Source organism: Marmota monax, unplaced genomic scaffold (assembly GCF_021218885.2).
Source record: "Marmota monax isolate L192 unplaced genomic scaffold, Marmota_monax_Labrador192_F-V1.1 WCK01_AAM20220418_F8-fsc00306, whole genome shotgun sequence".
NCBI lineage: Eukaryota > Metazoa > Chordata > Mammalia > Rodentia > Sciuridae > Marmota > Marmota monax.
The window spans coordinates 84,208-102,128 of record NW_026694094.1 but is presented as its reverse complement, the minus strand read 5'-3'; the positions used below and the strand labels follow the sequence as shown (position 1 = coordinate 102,128).

Genomic DNA, 17,921 nt, shown 5'->3' with positions numbered 1-17,921 from the left:
GTTCCTTCCTTCAGGGAGTTGGGGAATGTTCTAAAGGAAAACAACATGGACCTTGACATGGTCAGAGGGGACCAAAAAAGCCTCCTGGAAAATATGACATCCTCACTGAGATTGGAAAGATGAATAGGAATTAGCCTGGCATGGCATCTATCAGCACACTCCTGATTAAATGGAATATTCAAGAAAGAGGATATTTACATCAATCAAAATTCTAGCTTTTAACTTAAATAATTAATACCTCATTTATAAAGTGTAAAATCCCAGCACTTTTATATCTATTTCCTCATTTTACCTGTTATAAATTCACAATTAGGAAAATTGAGGATATATTAGTTTGTTTTATAGATGCTTTTCTGTGGTCCTCCCATGCCCCATAGCCCATATCATTTCCAAGCAGATTGACTTAATTTCCTACTGCCACTACCTGAGTCTCTTTGCCTACATGCTATGCTGTCCCACCTGCCCACAAAGGAGCTCTGAAGAATGAATAATTGACTCCCACATGGAAGCAGCTTTGAACCAAGGACTGATGGAAGTTAGTGTATGAATGACCCACTCTGTCATCTCTTTGAGGCATATGTTCTACTCTGGTACCATGATGTTTCCATTAAGGATTCAGCTCCAGTTGTCCACAGTGATAACTTGCTTGATAACACATCCTTTTATTGGTTACTTTCCCTTTCCTTCCTTTACCAGTATTTCCTGAGCTCACTTCTGGGGTCAATTGTATCTACTAAGCTGGGCCATGATACTCAAGTTTTTTGGTCTAACAACAGTCTAGATGTTGCATAAAATTATTAATATTTAAATCAGTAGATTTTGAGTAAAGCAGATAGCCCTGCATGAGGTAAATGGCCTAATCCCATCAGAAGAGAGCCTAAGATAAGATAACTGAGGTCACCCAAGAAGGAAGGAATTCTGTCTCCAAACTGCCCTTGGACTCAAGCAGCTACATCAGCTCAGAAGAGTTTCCATCCTGTTTTCCTGTCTACAGATTTCAAACATACCACTACCCATCATTATATGAACCAAATGCTTAAATCAATTGCTTTCTCTAATTTTATGTAAATATATATAAGTTTATACATATTTATATATATAAAGTTTATATATATATAAAGTTTATATATATAAAGTTTATATATATTTATTTATATATAATGTATATGTGTGTGTAAGTATACATATACACACACAGAGATACACGGCAAGAAAGACAATAGATGATATTCTTCATACTGTTTCTGTTTCTCTAGAACCCTGACTCATACACCAATACAAACTCCCAAACAAACTACTTTCAGCTCAAATCCTAAATTATACAGAACAGACAGGTGACTTGCTAAGGTCAAAAAAACTGTTTAAATCTAAAGCTCAGACCAGAAGCCTGATCTTCTCACTAATACTACTTCTACTTATAAAGATGTGGCCAAAATTTTTCTTCTGTTCCTCTTCCTGTGTCCATGGCAGCTATTGTGAGTTGACTTTTTCCTCTGGGCTCAGTTGCTTCCTTAGGAACTTTCTCAGCACACACTCTTAAGAAGTATTTTGCAATTGCAGTCGATGGTGCTTGACATGCAAGAAGGAACCCATTCACCATCCTTGTTCTGGGCTGTATTCCAGTCCAGACTGAATGTAGTTGTGTCTTCCAAGCTTCCCCCACCATCTTCCACCCTACTATTTCCACACAGTTAAATGTTGATTCATGTATTTCATATATACTCCACTTCCTTCTCCAGTACCTCCACCAAAAAGGAAAAAAAAATAAAGGGACTGGAACTGGAAATTAAGTGTCACCCCCACAGACCAGATCAGAAGGTCTATCCACAGCTGAGCCATCTTGCTCCAGGCTCCTTTGAAGCTTCTGATCCTAACATGGCCTGATCAAGCATAAGTGGTACTCTACACTGATGCACTGCGAAAATGAGTCAATGATCACATCTAGGCAAAGTCAACTGTTTCAAAGTCTCTTATTCCAGCAGATTTGGGGAAACTGGCTAAGGAGAAAGAAAAAAAAATGTTCACAGAGGCAGTCCTGTTATTCCCGAGTCCCCACACAGAAAACTAAAGCTCATTCAAATATTTGCCAAAGTGCTTACAGATGCTGCAACTCCTCTTCTCATAGAAACTAATGAAGACCATGGATTTGGGGAGAGGATTTACAAGATAAACATGACCCAGATAGTAAACCCTAACAGGTTAATAGCAAACAAGCTGGTACAGGATCCCCTAGCCAGCTAGGCCTCTTCAAACTATCTCCGGACACAAAGGCGTCTCCAATGTTCAGGGCAACTTCTAATAGATGGAGCTCTGGGCAAGGTCTGTCTTCAGCCTTAGAAATTTCATCCCATCCCCGTGCTTGCTGCAGGCCTGTGGCATGCACAGCTGCAGCCTATCAAGAGTAGGAAATCATCAAAGCAGTCTAGGTGGCAGGTTGAGTAGGAAATGATGACAGAGATCACAGAAACTTCAGGATAGGAAATATTTGAGCAAACAAGGTCTGACCTATGTACCATTGCCCTCATCTTTGACCTGTCATCCCATCTAAGAGATGTGCAGGCCCAGCTAGGGAAACAAAGATCCAGGACATTGAAATTAAAAATTTTGCCAGCATAAGTACATTAATTAACTGAGGTTGCTTTGACAAAGCCATGAACAATGAACTGAAAATCATCTGGTCCAGGTATGAAAGGACCTGGCTTCTACTGTCAGTATCACAACTCTCCCCCTAAGTGACACACCCAAGGTCAAGGACTGGTAACACAATAGCATAACCATTCTGATGCTTCACTTTGAGACAGTCTGAACAGTTCACATGATCTGATCACATTTAGGCAAGGAACACATCAAGGCAAAGTAAGTTGTTTCAACTGGCAAGGAAGGAGGGATTATTATATCATTTTACACATGAAAAGGCTGATTATGACTCAGATGAATGCACTTACCAAAGCCACACAGCTAGTCAGGGATTGAGTCAGAAATCACATTCAAATTCAGAGCACATTCTCATCCTCCATAGTTTCTTACATGCTCTCAAATGAGTGATCAAAACATGATGCCACAAACATTCCCAACACTTGTCAGGCCCTATTTTAAGTGTTGTGGATATAGTAGTAAATATGATGCCACAAGGTTGCCGCTTTATGGACCTGATATTCTAGGGGGGTAAACATACAATGACCCATTAACAAGAACATAATTAAAATTCATAAAATGGCAGGTTCTAATGGAGTGAGAAAAGCCAGGTTAAATGCAAGGAATGGTGCAGGTCTAAAGATTGGAGGAAGAAGACAGATGCTCTCTGGAGCTCAGGTCCTGTTAAGGACATTCTGATCCCCCAAGCTGTGCATAAAAGGGAAAGGCCCACTGACCAGACTGGAGTTTGGCCTCTGAAAGTGCAGGGAAGCCCTTACCACACACCTATTCTGGCAGGAAGCATGCCCTAGGCCTGATCCCCACTGCCCAGCAAATGACTCTAAGGCTACACACTTTGGCCTATTACCATGTGAGTCCAGGGTCCTGCTGCCCAAGAAAGTCAGGAAATGTGTATGTGTGTGAGTCTGAAAGTGGGAGGCTCTTCAAAGCCTACTCTATAAGGAAAGAAGGAAAATAAACTTATGGGATGTGCATTGCCACTCACAATGAACACAGCTCCTGTGTACAGAAGAGTGGTCTTTTGTAAGACTATAGAATATAACAACTTGGAAGGACAATCTTGGGCAGGGTGGTACAATCTCAGACTGCCCTGTGGGTCTGGTCAGGGTAAAGATCAGTATTTGAATCTCTGCACTGGGAAGGCACAGATGGGAACACAATCCCTAACCTCCACATGCTCAGAGCATAGGCAAACAAGAAACAAATGGTCCAATTAATTGCCACAGATCTTGATACTTGTAATCATTGTTAACTACTGGCTTTTTTCAAAAGTATCCCCTAACTGGAGAACTGCTTCCCTCTTATATGTTCCTACTCATCAGCAGCAGCATCCTGGCAGGTGCAGATGAATTGCTTTCAGATGGGTTCAGGTGGGTCTTGCTTACCCTTCTTCCTCACTTGTGGAGGGGAAAAATGAATAGGACACACTCATAGAACAGATGCCACACACAGTACCGGCTCACTGAGAGCTCATGAGCCCTCTCAGGAAGAGTGGTTGCTCTCCCCCATTCAGCTGAGCAGACAGACCCAGAGAGGAGAAGGTCCTTGTATAAGGTCCAGAACTCAAGTGGCAAAACAGGATCAAGCTGGAATCTTACCTTGCTGATGCTCTTGAGATTCTGCAGCACTTCTCCTGGGCTGTCTGAATCAACACACAGACCTAGAAGGTGGACCAGTGATTGTGAGCTCTTGGTTGATCCACCAAACCATAAACCAGAAATTCCAGAGGCGTATGACCCTCTGACACAGGGAGATCTCCAACCAGATGGAAGAACCTTGTGAAGAAGAATCAGAGGAATTCAACATTAACACTTTCAGTCCTTGGGAACTTAAGAAGCCCCAGATTCAAGCTGCTTGATGTGCCACAGATAACACAATGCCAATGCCACTTTGCTGCCTTATATCTCTTTCCTGGCTACATGGAGTAACCTCCAGTGCTGCTTCTTCCTGTACACCCAGGCTCACATGGGATCTGGGGTGATCACACAAGGGGCATGTGTATACAAGGCCTCCCAGAGCCAGGGCACAATGGCCAGTAGTTGAACTCAAATTTTGCCTTACGCTGAGGCTAAACCAGTGTGCCCAGGCAGATATTAGAATAAGATTATAACCAAAATGAAAAAGTGGAACATCACCTCTACTGGCTTCCTCTAAGTGAGCCAATCTCTTCCTCTGAAGTCTCTTCCCAGTAGGCAGGTCTAAGAGCCTATTCTCTATGTGAATGTGTGGCATTTATTGCTGCCTGTTTTAGTCAGCCCCTCCCCACCTGTGACTAAAAGACCTAAGGAAAAGCTTATTTAGGGGCTCACAGTTTTAAAGGTCTCAGTCCATAGACGGCTGGTCCATTGCTCTGGGCTCAAGATGAGGCAGAACATCACCGTGTATAGTGTGATGGAGGGAAGCAGCTCACATGATGATCAGAAATCAGAGACTCCCCTTGCCAGATAACAAATATATACACCAAAGCCACGCCCCCAATGACTCACCTCCTCCAACCATACTCTACCTGCCTACAGTTACCACTCAGTTAATTCGCATCAGGGGATTAATTCACTGATTGGATTAAAGCTCTTGGAACTCAGTCGTTTCTCCTCTAAGGCTTCTTGGATTGTCTCAAACATGAGCTTTTGGGGGCTCCTCATATCCAAACCATAATACTTCCTAGCTTGGAATATGACCCTCTGCCTGGCTTCAGCTCTTACCACCCGAAGACTCTGAGTTCCCTCAGGAGAACTCCCAACAACAGCTCCTGAGTCACCCTTGTAGGGAGGCCAGATTTTGCCAATAAAAATAAAGGACACCCAGTTAAATTTCAATTTTAAGATAAATAACAATTAAGTGTTTAATATAAGTATGACCTGTGCAATATTTAGGATATACTTATATTAACCAATTATTGATTGTTCGTCTGAAATTCATATTTAATGAGACATCCTGCAGCCCACATGGTGGCTAGCACCTGCTGCCAATGCCAGCCGATTGAGAAAACAGCATAATATCCTGTTTTGCGAAAGTATTTGGAAATAAATATTACAGGCTGCAACCGCAACATTTGTGTCATTTTTGGAGGACGTTTTCACCATAGATAAAGCCTGTGCCTCTGGGCTGCAAATGAGACCCAGTCCCAGAGGGGGGAAAATGAGTTAGAAAGCGGTTAGAAAACAACCCCAGGGGATCTGAGACCCGAGCTTCATCTGCCGGGTGTTTTATTCTAGTTAATTCATAACAGTGTCTTTAAAATCCTGGACTAGAATTCGAGAACAGTCAGTGTGTGTGACAATCATTTCTCCTTGGAGACGCTCCCCTCCGCCAGCTGGGCGCCCTTCGTGCGTTCTTGGTGCCACAGCGGCCTCCAGTGGCCCCCTGAGCGACCACACGCTGTGTCCAGCCGACCCAAAGCCAGGGCGGAAGGCGGAAGGCGGCGGCGGCGCCCTTGGCTGCTTAGGGGCCTCCACTGTGTGGCACCATTAGAGCCAAAAGGTACAAATCCAAGTGCACGCCCTGGAAGTAAAGCTCTTCCTTGTTGCTGTGAGGCTTAGACAAGACAGAGTCCTATTTCATCTTCCCTGCCTACGGTAACATATCTGCTGACCCAATTTTACAGATATTCCCTTCAAAACGGACTCGGCTTTGTGAATATTTTTCTCTATCAAGCTGTGGTGACAGAAATGTCACCAAAAGGCCCCCTTAAATAGGATGAGAGACTATTCAGCTTAGAATTTATTCTTATTCTATCAGTTGTTCGGATCTCAATGAACAGTTGGGGAAGGTGGGAAAGGCAAATTCAGCGGAAGTAGAACCCCCCACCCAGCCACCCAGCCTCTCTCCAACAACCTAGCAACAGTCTCACTTCATTTCCTATAAGGGCGGCACCACGATTCGTTATTGAAACCAAACGACTTCCATAACCTTCATCATTTTCACATATGTAGCTCAGGGCAGGAGGTTCTCTGCCATGGCTTCCCTTTGATTTAAAAGCAATACAAAGAAAAACGGGAAATGAAAAAGATAGCCATGGAAATGTGGACGCTTGATCCTAACATACACGTGCATGCCCTCCAGTTACATACAAAGGCAATTTTCCAAACGGGTGGTCTCCAGCCTTCCTCCTTTTACAAGTTGATTTTCTGGCAGCTCCACAGCTTTGAGTTGATTCCTTTGTGCATCATTTCAGCTGACATCTGCCCTCCTCCCCTCACCCCACCCCACCCTACCCTATGAAAGGAAGGCTGTGGATGCAGCAGCCCTTGCATCCTCCCTGACCGAGATCTGGACTTGAAGGTGGGCTTCCAATAGGCTTGGCCTACTTGGTTCTGAGGACTGCCTGTCCAGTTGTAAATCTGTCTCTTGTTTCCTCTGGGCTTAGGCTCCCACCTCATAGAATAAGGAGCTAGGTGGGTGTCCACCCAGCTCCCAGTCTCTGATTCTGACTATGTTCCCTTTGGTCTTCCTCAGATTCTTGAAATAAAATTCTTTTCATTCATTAACAAATGTATATATGTCCAAAATGTGCTAGGCACTAGGTTAGGGACGTACTATACAGAAATAAATAATAAATATCTCCTCTCCTAGAAATAAATCATAACAAAGCAACATAAATAGTACTAGAGGAAAGACAGAAACCTGGATGCTGTGCTTCACTAAAGGATTGTGACTTTGTGCCATGTCTTTAGAGGACAATTTAGCACTAGCTTCCAGGTATTCAAATGTACACACTGCATAATTAGGGAGCCCCAGTTGCTTGATTGACTCTAGTTAATTTTATTTTGGGTATCAGGGCTTGAACCCAGGGACACTTAACCACAGAGCCACATCCCCAGCCCTTCTTTTTATTTATTTTTATTTTGAAACAGGTTCCACTAAGTTGCTAATGGCCTCACTAAATTGCTGAGGCTGACCTTCAATTTGTGATCCTCCTGACTTAGACTCCAGAGATTCTAGTTAATTTAAGCAGAAAAGGTGTTTTTGTTGTAGAGTTTTTTGTTGTTGTTGTTTTGTTTTGTTTTTGGAAAGGCTATGCAGTTGAGGTCCCATTGTAAGTAAACAGAATCGCAAAGCTCAAGGTTGGAAAAAATAGCAGCTTTGACATTAATCTTTGTTAAATAAAAATTCTTATGTATTAGATGTCATGGGGGGAAGGAAACCCAGAGGTAGTTTTGTCCTCTAGGAAATGGCCCACATGGAAATTTTCCCAATTAGCATATCATAGAAAGTTGGAGTTGGGGAAGCCCTTAGAAATCATTCAGCATGAAAAGCAGGATGGAAAATAGGATGCAGAAAGTAAATAGGAGATGAAATATGAGCCAATTTAAAAATATACAGAGGATGACATATTCCAAGTGGGTGTTGTTGTTTTCTTTGTACAGTTTTCTAATTCTTCTATGACTGAGCAATACTTTCTCAATGAGGAACATAATATCATTTTAAAAGAAATAATCCAGTGTAACTCCTATATAGGCCAGGGAACTGGGATAGCAGAGTTTCTCTAGATAGTAGGAAACAGAAACCCAATCAACTACTATTACAGAAAAAAAGTTTTTTTTTTTTTAATCTTCATCTCTATTTGAAAGCTCCATACCATCTTTAAAGATATTTTGCAAGGCTAAACTCAAAGGGCCACTCATCTTATAGTCAGCACATTATTTTAATAATTGAGTATGCATTCCTCAGTCATAAAAGTCTCAGAGACAGAGTTTTAGTAGTTGATTCTGTCAAATATTTGCCTGTGTTAGGTTTCTTGATGTTGCTACTATTGCCTTTTGGGCCAAATAGTTCTTTATTGTGGGGGCCTTGCTTGTGCATGTTTCCTATAATCCCTGACCTCTACTCATTATATGCCAACAACACCCCTTTCCTAGTTGTGACAACCAAAAATGACTCTGGACATTGACAAATGTGCCCTGAGAGCAAAATTAAACCCAGATGGGAACCACCTGCCTAGGTGATGCTTAATACTGTAGATGACAGAGAGCTCACCATAACTAGGAGCAGTCTCTTCCAACTATTCAACTTTTATGTTAGAAAGTTCAAATGCTGGTTGGCCTTCCATTCCCCTGCAGTCTTTCCTTGCAGCAATAGACGGCAAATTTAATCTTTGCCTATGATGGGTCTGAAGTAATTTTATGACACTGCCATGCTGGGTTCCCTAGTCACCCACCTCTATTCATTCTCAAGTCTTCTCTCTCCCAAGTTAAAACATTTCCTCCTTCAACTGTTTCTCAAATGACATGTTGGGTCCTACCTGTATTAGGGCTGTCCTCTGACCTTGTTCCTGTTTGTCCATATCTTCATGACAGCGCTATGTACTCCACTAAGCACATTTTTACAGGTGCTTGGATCACCCCACCCTAACATCTTGGTTCTAGGGTCCACACTTATCCCTTAGGCCTACACTTAAACCCTTTCAAATTCCTGCAGTTCATAAGAAACTGGTAAGCTTGCTTGTCTGAGGACAGCAGGGAGGCTGAGCCATGAAAGGCAAGAGAAATTGACCATTCGTTGTGTATGTGGGTTTAAACTTTGCACCATGCACATATATTACCTGGTCACAACAAACAATCCAGCAAATAAATACATTAAAATTGTTTCACCTGATGATATTCACCCAATCCTCCCAGCCTATCCTGATCCATTTGGAAATTTATGTCTTCCAACAACCTCATTTACTCTACAAATATAATAAGCATTGCCTTCAAAATCTTTGGTGAAAGCCACTAATACGGATAGGTGGAAAAAGACAAACCTAGGCTCATCAAGGCACTAAATCAAGACACTAAATATGCAGTTTTCTAGTTGGCACCCCACAAACCCACTAACTTCCTTCTTTTACCTGGTGGCTATTACCTAACTGGTTTTCCTAAACAGAAGTCCCATTGATGAGTCCTCTTTCTTTATGGGGAGTCTATCATAACTGCAGTGCAAGACGAGAGACATGCCACTGCCCGAAAAGTACTTCTAGACTCAACTGCAAATCACCACCTACCCTGAAGAATTAAACTCCTTGGCAAAACCCACAACAGAGCTGCCCTGGCCTCTCACAGGAAGGAATGGGTTGGTTTCTTTTTTAAAAAATTTTTTAGTTGTTGAACCTTTATTTTATTTATTTATATGTGGTGCTGGGAATCAAACCCAGTGCCTCACACATATGAGGCAAGTGCTCTTCCATTGAACCACAACCCCGGCCTCAGATTGGGTACTTGAAGGGGGCAAATACAAGCAGTGGTATCAAGGTTTGTTAAATGGCTTCATTTATTTTAAGAAAGCATCTAGGAGTCCTGAAATGGCAGCAAGAATTGCACAATGATAAAGGCAAACTTAATGATTTATTCATACAATAATTCATGCTGCACTTAACACAAATATGAGTGTACATTTTTCAATAGTGTGGAAGAGATGAATTCATTAAAAAAGTTAATGAGTTTTGAATATAAATCACCTGCAAAAGTTTCTTTCAGAAACACACACAGAACAACTATAAATTGGGCAATGGTTTTGTAAATGCCAGCTTCAAGTCTGCTCCAAACCCTCTAACCCATATAAATCACTGTCCCTGATTTTTACAGAGGGAAAAACAAAAGTGGGTAATGCCTGGCCTTTGCTTCTCTCTTTGGCCAAGGCTTAAATCTTGCTTTTGATCAGGTGATGAATACTCTGCTCTTCCTTATCAGCAGTGGGGCTCCTTCTGTCTGGAAGTCAACCTAAACCACTTTTTGTTTTCTCCAGCCTAGACTCAACCCCCATCAGCAGACTAGGGAAATCACCTAGAATTCAGATTCAAATAAGAGCATCCTTTGATCACATCATGGGTGACAGTGATTTGGAAGACATAGAGTGATAATCGGGAAACTGATCACAAAGAAAACTCTTAAGGGTGGGCTCTCTATCACATCAGATGGCCTTTATTAATCAATGAGCAGAAGTGGCATATGCTCCATCCAGCAAGCAAGGAGATGGATAGGGATGCCAGCTGGAAAGTAGCATGTGGAAAGGCAAGATCCAAACAAAAGCAATGATGGTGACTCTATGGGTTATCTGAGAGCATCAACTATGTCATCCCTCTGGACTTCAAAGTCTCATATGCAGAAGAGAGAAACTTCCCAGAGGAATCAAGAGGCCCCCAATCACAGTGGGGAATGAGGGAACTAGGCTAGATCAACCACAGTGACAGTGGGCTACGTCAAAGGCCAAAAAGACCTTGGAGAGGCCAAGGGAGAATCTAGGCTCTATTTTATTCCCAGATCCCAGACCATAATTCAAGACTCTTCAAATGCTGGACACACTGGTACACAACTGTGATCCCAGAAACTGGGGAGGATGAGTGAAGCAGGAGGATTTCAAGTTTGAGGCCAGCCTTAGCAACTTAGTGAGACCCTGTCTCAAAATAAAAAATAAACAAAAAAGGGCTGTGGATATAGCTTAGTGGTAGAGTGCCCCTGGATTTCAACTCCCACTACCAAAAAATACTTAAATAGGAGAATCCTCCAAAGAATTACAACCTGCAGGGTGGACTTGGGGGTAGAAAAAGAGTTGGGCACACTTTTGAGAATTCATAACCGAAGCCCTTCACACAGCAAAGATATGATTGGCTTGAACACCTGACAGGCAGCAGAAAGTTTTGGTCAAGGGTGGGAAAGAGACTTCCCCTTGCCACTCCCCAGAGAAACTTAAATGATACTTGTATACCCGTGTAGATAGCAGCATTATATGTTTAACACCCAAAAGGTGGAAACAACCAAGGCATTCATCGATGGATGGATGGAGAGACAAAAATGTGGCTTATGCATACAATGGAATATTATTCAGCTTTAAAAGGGAAGGAAATTGACACATGCTACAACATGGATGAACTTTGAGGACACTATGCTAACTTCAGTAAGTCAGTCACACAATGACAAATACTGTATGACTACATTCATATAATGTATTTAGAGTAGTCAAATCTAGAGACAGTAAGTAGAGTGGTAGTTACTAGGAGCTGGAGAGAAGTGAAAATGGATAGAGTTCATATTTAATAGGACAGTTTCAGTTTTACAAGAAGAAAAGATTTATGTATATGGACAGTGGCAATAGTGCCATTATGATGTGAAAGCACTTGACACCACTGAACTACATCATTAAAAATAGTTAAGATGAGCCAGGTGTAGTGGTGCATGCCTGCAATCCCAGCAACCTGGGGGATTTCAAATTTGAGGCCAGCCTTAACAAATTAGAAAAACTCTCAGCAATATAGCAAAACCCTATCTCAAAATCTAAAATTTAAAAAAAAGGACTGGGGATTTAGCTCAGGGGTACAGTGCCCCTAGGTTCAATACCCAGTAAATATAAAAAGTACAAAAATGGTTTAAGTGGCAAATTTTATGTTTATGTATATATTTTGCCACAATTTTAAATACATATTAAAATGTTTATAGTTCAGTATAAAAGATTAATGTAAGGATGTGTTAACAATAATAACTGTCTGCTATTATGAAAAACCATTCTAATGTTAGATCACAAAAGATAGAGATTATATGTGGTAGATTTCAGCTATGTAAAGATGAAATGTCTGTATCTGTGCATATGCAGGTAGGCAGGAAAAGAAGTGTAAGGAAACACAAATGTCAACAACAGTAGCCATATTCTGAAGGAGTGGGCTTTTTTCCATCTTTGCTATTTTTCACAGTTTTCAAGTTTCACACAATGAGCATACATTATTCTTATAAAGGAGTGAAGAAACAGGGTATGCACAAAACCAAACCACAAAAAAATCAAGGAAAAATGACTATTTATTCACTCCAGATTGGGAAGGGGTCTCCATATTCAATAGGAAAAATATCACACAGGAAAATATTGATTTATTCACTTACTTTAAAAAGTAAAATTGATAAATAAAATTGAAAGGAAAATTCATATAGCAGCAAATGCCAAGTGTCGAACAATCATACAGAGTGAACAATGATAAAGGTGTCACCAATAAAGAATTAAAAGATAAAACAGGATATCACTTTCACTTTCACCTATTATTCTAATAGTGCTTTTTTGCTGTATGTTTTTTATTTGCATGCTTGCTGACTCTATTTTTAACTTTAGTACCCTAAGGTAGCAAAAGAGTTAGGAAAGGAGAACATGGGTGTGTTTTTTGACAATTTGGCACTGAGAGACTCTCCTAAGGGAATAATTTGAAATACATAGAAATTCTTTATTCACTAAGTTGATCATCACAGCATTATTTATAATACTGAAAATCTGTATATAACCTAGGTTTCCAACAATTGAAAGAAGATTAAGTTACAATAAAACTACACAATAAAATATATTACCAGCAATACAAAGTATCTTTTCAAAAATCTGTAATAACCACACATACTAGTTAGTGGAAAAGTAAGAACATAAATTTCATGATTAAGAACATAGTGTACTCACAGCAATGTGAAAAATTCACACCCCCAAAAAGACAAGATATTAAGTGATTATTTAAGATAAAACATACTTTTTTTCACCTTTTACTACATTTCTGTTTTATGAATTTTTTTATAATTAACACATCAATTTGTAATTAGAAAAAAACACCCTTTTTAAAGTAAGGTGAACAGAAGACCTTTCAGGGGTGTTCATTTCATCCCAAAACACACTAGAGAGCCACAAAAGCTTCAGTCTCTTGGTGGGGGCACAGGAGCCAGGCTGTGAAAAATGGCTGTGAGTGGGTAGGTGAAGAGAGGAAGGGCCACAGCTAGGAGGGGGAGGCAGGGACTGGCAAGGGAAAGTCAGCCAAGGGCAGGGGCATCGTGGAGCCAGGGAAGACTCTGACTGCTCAGCGGAGGTCTGTCTAGACCCATAGTAGGCACTGACGGTGTTCTCAAAGGGCAGGGGCAAGAGGGATTTTAGGAAGACACATGGATTCCTTTAGGAAAAGGGGAGGAAAGAGGAGGGGAGGTAAACTACTTGGGAAAGAGGGGAGAAGGACTGAGGCAATGGTGATGGAAGTGGAGAGGAAGAGACCACTGTGAACTCACTACTTACTCTACGCCTAAACCAAACATACTTTGCTCACCTCCTGACAAGTCTTTGTGGGAAAGTTTAGGATAAAGAAATTTCTCGCAGGAGTAACTCACCAACAGCCAGCAATCCAGCTCAAATCTAGAGATAATCCAGGACAGCTCTGTTCAACTGAACCTTCAGCCATGATGGAAATGCTCTAGATCTGTGGTTAGCAAGCACTTGAAATATAGTATGGCTGGGAATCTTCTTTTTAACTTTTATTTCATTTAAATTAAATTATATTTAAATAGCCACATATGCCTAGTGGCTACCAAGTGGACAGCACAGTTCAGCTTAGGACTCATCAAGAGGAGAATTTGGAGATTTTTTATACTAAAACTGTGCTTCAGGAAATCAGTGAGAAAAATGAAGCATACATATTGTAACCAACCAGGAGCTACAAATGGATATGAAATGAGAACCTAAATTAAAACTTATCATTATAACTATAAAGTAGGAGATAGAGCTAAATACACTGCAAATATGTCAAGAGGATTTCTAGACTGTATCATAAAAGTTAGTGCACACAAAGAGAGCAATAAAAAAAACAAATAATGAGAAAGAAAAAGCTGAGGAAAACCATCTACAAAAGCTGAAGCTTCCAAAGGAGAGTGAAATTCTGGAATTGGGAGAGATAAATAGGATCCTTTACTCCTTAAATAAAAATTGTTGCCTAAGTCACTCAACTGCGTAGAAGATCACTATGTTATATACATTTCTATCATAAGCTAATTAGTTAAAAATGCCTTTGAAATTTCAATAATTTTAATATAATATCTTGTCATTTTGGTCACAATTCAATGCACCACAGTAACTTAATCTAATTTGCTATATTTTATTTCACATTTACCTTGAAACATTGAGTGAGCCATTTGTAAAGAGAAAATTACTAAAATTACTCATTTTGATACAAGACAGACTATTTTAGATATTTACTGAGAAAGATGTTGTTTTGATGACTTCTGATATTTGATCAGTCTCATCATGTTATAAATACAACTTGTAAGTATTCTATTCAAGATAATATGGACTAAACTTTTTACTATTACTTGCCTTTCTGGTTATTTTCTTATTTAGGAAATATGGAACTATATTCTGGGGGGAGTTGAAAATTACTTACTATATACTAATGAAAAGTTTTTACAATCCTCAAAATAACTCAGAATTTAACAAAATTTAACAAATTTAAGAAAACTGCTGTTTCCTTTAATAAGTAATTAAACATAGAATGTTTCCTGCCACCTACATAAGTGGACATCTGTAATCAATTATACCTAAATAAGAACATTTAAATGAGTCCGAGTCAAACCATGGATATAGTTATAACTTTAAATATTTTCACTGTAAATAACAGACTTCTAATAGATGGTCACTAAGTTTAAAGGTCATATTATTTGCTAACAAATTATTATTGGATCAAGAAAACATCTCAAAAGTTTTAACTTAATTTCCCATGAATTTCATGTCTCTAATCTACTAAGCATTTTTTTTATTTGATTTAAAAATAACACATTAATAACGATGCATATTTTATCTTTGGAATTTGAAACCTTGTGGTCTTAGAAAATTGAAAATAGACTTTAAGGTACTGGCTTCTAGAATTAGTATTTAACTTTATAATTGAGAAAGAAATGTGAATTGTATATTAAAATTGATATATTTTTAATATACTGGTAAACCTAAGATATGTTATTAAATTATAAAAATCAGGAATTTAGAGTAGAACTTAATTTGATATACAGTTACTTTTTGAAATGTACCAAATTCCACAAATAATTATTTCTTGATTATATATATGTTACTATTTGGTTAGTATGGCCTTGGTATAAAAAAGTATGACATAATTTTGGTTTGTTCATTTTGTACTTATTAAATGACTACACTATGGACTTTTTAAACAAGAGAAAAAGGCTCAGCCCAGCCCCAACCTAATTAACAATTACAAATTAATAAAGACTAAATGAAAAGGATTGGCTGTCACATCCTCTTGGGCCAAATGGTTGATGCATGTTTTGATTACCTCATACTCTGGTTCCTTCCAATATTATGGGTAATGACAAAATAACAACCTCTAATGCCTCCTCTCACCAGCTCAAGAGGAGCATGTTGCATTTGCCCTCCATTGTGGCAAAACTCAAGGCATCAATGATTGAGCAAGTTCTCCATGTTGGGAGTCATTATATATATTGTGATCCTGTAATGGATCAGAATCCACAAAATACAGTTCCCCTGCATGGATATCAGAAAAATTAGCCATAAATTCATCAGGATTGAAGCCAACCCATATAGTATACCTATAGTCTATGGTACGTATGGAGTAGCCCATGATCTTTATATCTTTTAAACTTGGCTTGTCAGAATTCCACTGAGGGGAGTCTGCAGGCCGGGGGTACTGGCTATAAGCAATCAACTCACGGGGGTTACTGCGGAGATATGGATCATTTTCTACATCATGGAATCGAAAATGCTTCAGAAGGTTCTGGCCTTCTCTACATAGCTCAACATGAAATGAAGGAACAGGGCAATGAGGCGGAACCTGTAGTCCTGCAAGTGCAGCCAGCGTGGGGAAGAGAGACACAAGTTCCACAAGGTCCATGGTTTGCCTGCCTGAAACAGAAAATGACACAGCTGAATTTGTTACATTATAGAAGCCTGCCACACCAAACTAGATGAGTTAAGGAACCTGTCTAGACTCCACATGTTTTCTATTTGCTTGTATGTTTGTTTTCAACATTTATTTTTAGCAAAAGAAGTGTAGAAACACCACTAACTCAGCACCTCACCCTCCACTACATACTCATCCAATAAAATATCAAGATGCAAAATTGGTCCTCAGCCTATTGGCACTTTAGAAAACTACCTGACTTTGAAACCACTAGTGTAGTAACTGGATTCTGGCCAGCTTCATCAATTTAAGTTCTAACTATTGGGTAAAAGTTTATGATGGAATAGAATATTTCAAGTTTCACAATGGCACCCCACAGATCGCCCTTTTCTGGATGACTTTTTGATCCATCTTTCCTTTTTTCCCCATCTTTTCTTTTAATATGGTAAAGTACACAAAACATGAAGTTTATTATCATATCTACTTTTTAGTGGACAGTTCAGTGACAATAAGTATATTCATATTGATTCATCATGATCACCACCAATCATCTCCAAAATTTCTTTCATTTTACACATCAGAAACTCTGTCTCCACTGAACAGCAGCTCCCCATTTCTCCACCCCCAGAAACTGGCAACCCTCATTCTACTTTCTATCTCTGTGAATTTCTCTACTCTAAATATTGCATATTAGTGGGATCATATAGTATTTGCTCCCTTGTGTCTGGATTATTTCACTTTAAGAATAATGTCCTCAAGGTTCATCCATGCTCTAGCATATGTTGGAATTTCCTTCATTCTCAAAGCTAAATAATATTTCACTGAAGGTGTAATACCACATCGTGTATGTCCACCCATTTGTCAATGGACACAGGTTTCTCCCACTTTTGGGCTATTTTGAATAGTACTGCTATGAATACTCATGTCCAGATTTTTATTTGAATACCTGTGTTCAATTGTGCAGTATATATATTTAGGTGTGGAACTGCTCAGTCATATGGTAATTTTGAGGACCTGCCAATCTGTTATCCAGAGCAGCTATACCATTTTACATTCCTGCTGCTAATACACAAGTGTTCCAATTTCTCAACATCCTCACCAATGCCTGGTGTTTTATATTTTTTATTATTATCCTCAATGGCAATCCAAAAACATGAGAAGGTATTACATCCACCTTTAAAATTTAAATCCTACACTTATCTTTACATCTTACATTGATTCCTGTTAAAACTGATCTTGGTTTTGTACTATCATTCTGGCATTTTGGATGGTTAAGAGATTGTTTAATAATACCTAATTTCAGGGGAGGGGAGGGGGGATAGTAGAGGATAGGAAAGGCAACAGAATACATCAGACACTAGTATGGCAATATGTAAAACAGTGGATGTGTAACTGATGTGATTCTGCAATCTGTTTACGGGGTAAAAATGGGAGTTCATAACCCACTTGAATCAAATGTATTGAATATGATATGTCAATAACTATGTAATGTTTTGAACAACCAATAATAAAAATTAAAAAAAAAAAGTTTAAACATACTTTTTCTGTCTTAAGAAAAAGAAGTTTTTTTAAAAAGATACTTCACAATGGCAAAATTTGGCTGCTGCTACCATCACTTTAACCAAGTGGCCAAAGTGAGCATCGC

At 39.5% G+C, this 17,921-nt stretch overlaps 1 protein-coding gene across 2 annotated transcripts in view; it reads right to left on the bottom strand.

The window, feature by feature from the left end:
- The window catches only part of LOC124107166 (iduronate 2-sulfatase), an 89,273-nt gene that overhangs the window by 50,657 nt on the left and 20,695 nt on the right, over positions 1-17,921 (bottom strand). Inside the window, exons 9-10 of one of the 2 annotated variants that reach the window (XM_046465077.2) lie at positions 16,087-16,278; positions 4,254-4,430 (exon numbers count right to left, since the gene is read on the bottom strand). In XM_046465077.2, coding sequence (XP_046321033.1) covers positions 4,303-4,430; positions 16,087-16,278 — 320 coding nt within the window. In that variant the 3' untranslated portion in view covers positions 4,254-4,302. Of the gene's footprint in view, positions 1-4,253; positions 4,431-12,401; positions 16,279-17,921 lie in introns of those variants that run through there. The other variant, XM_046465076.2, reaches the window with a different exon arrangement.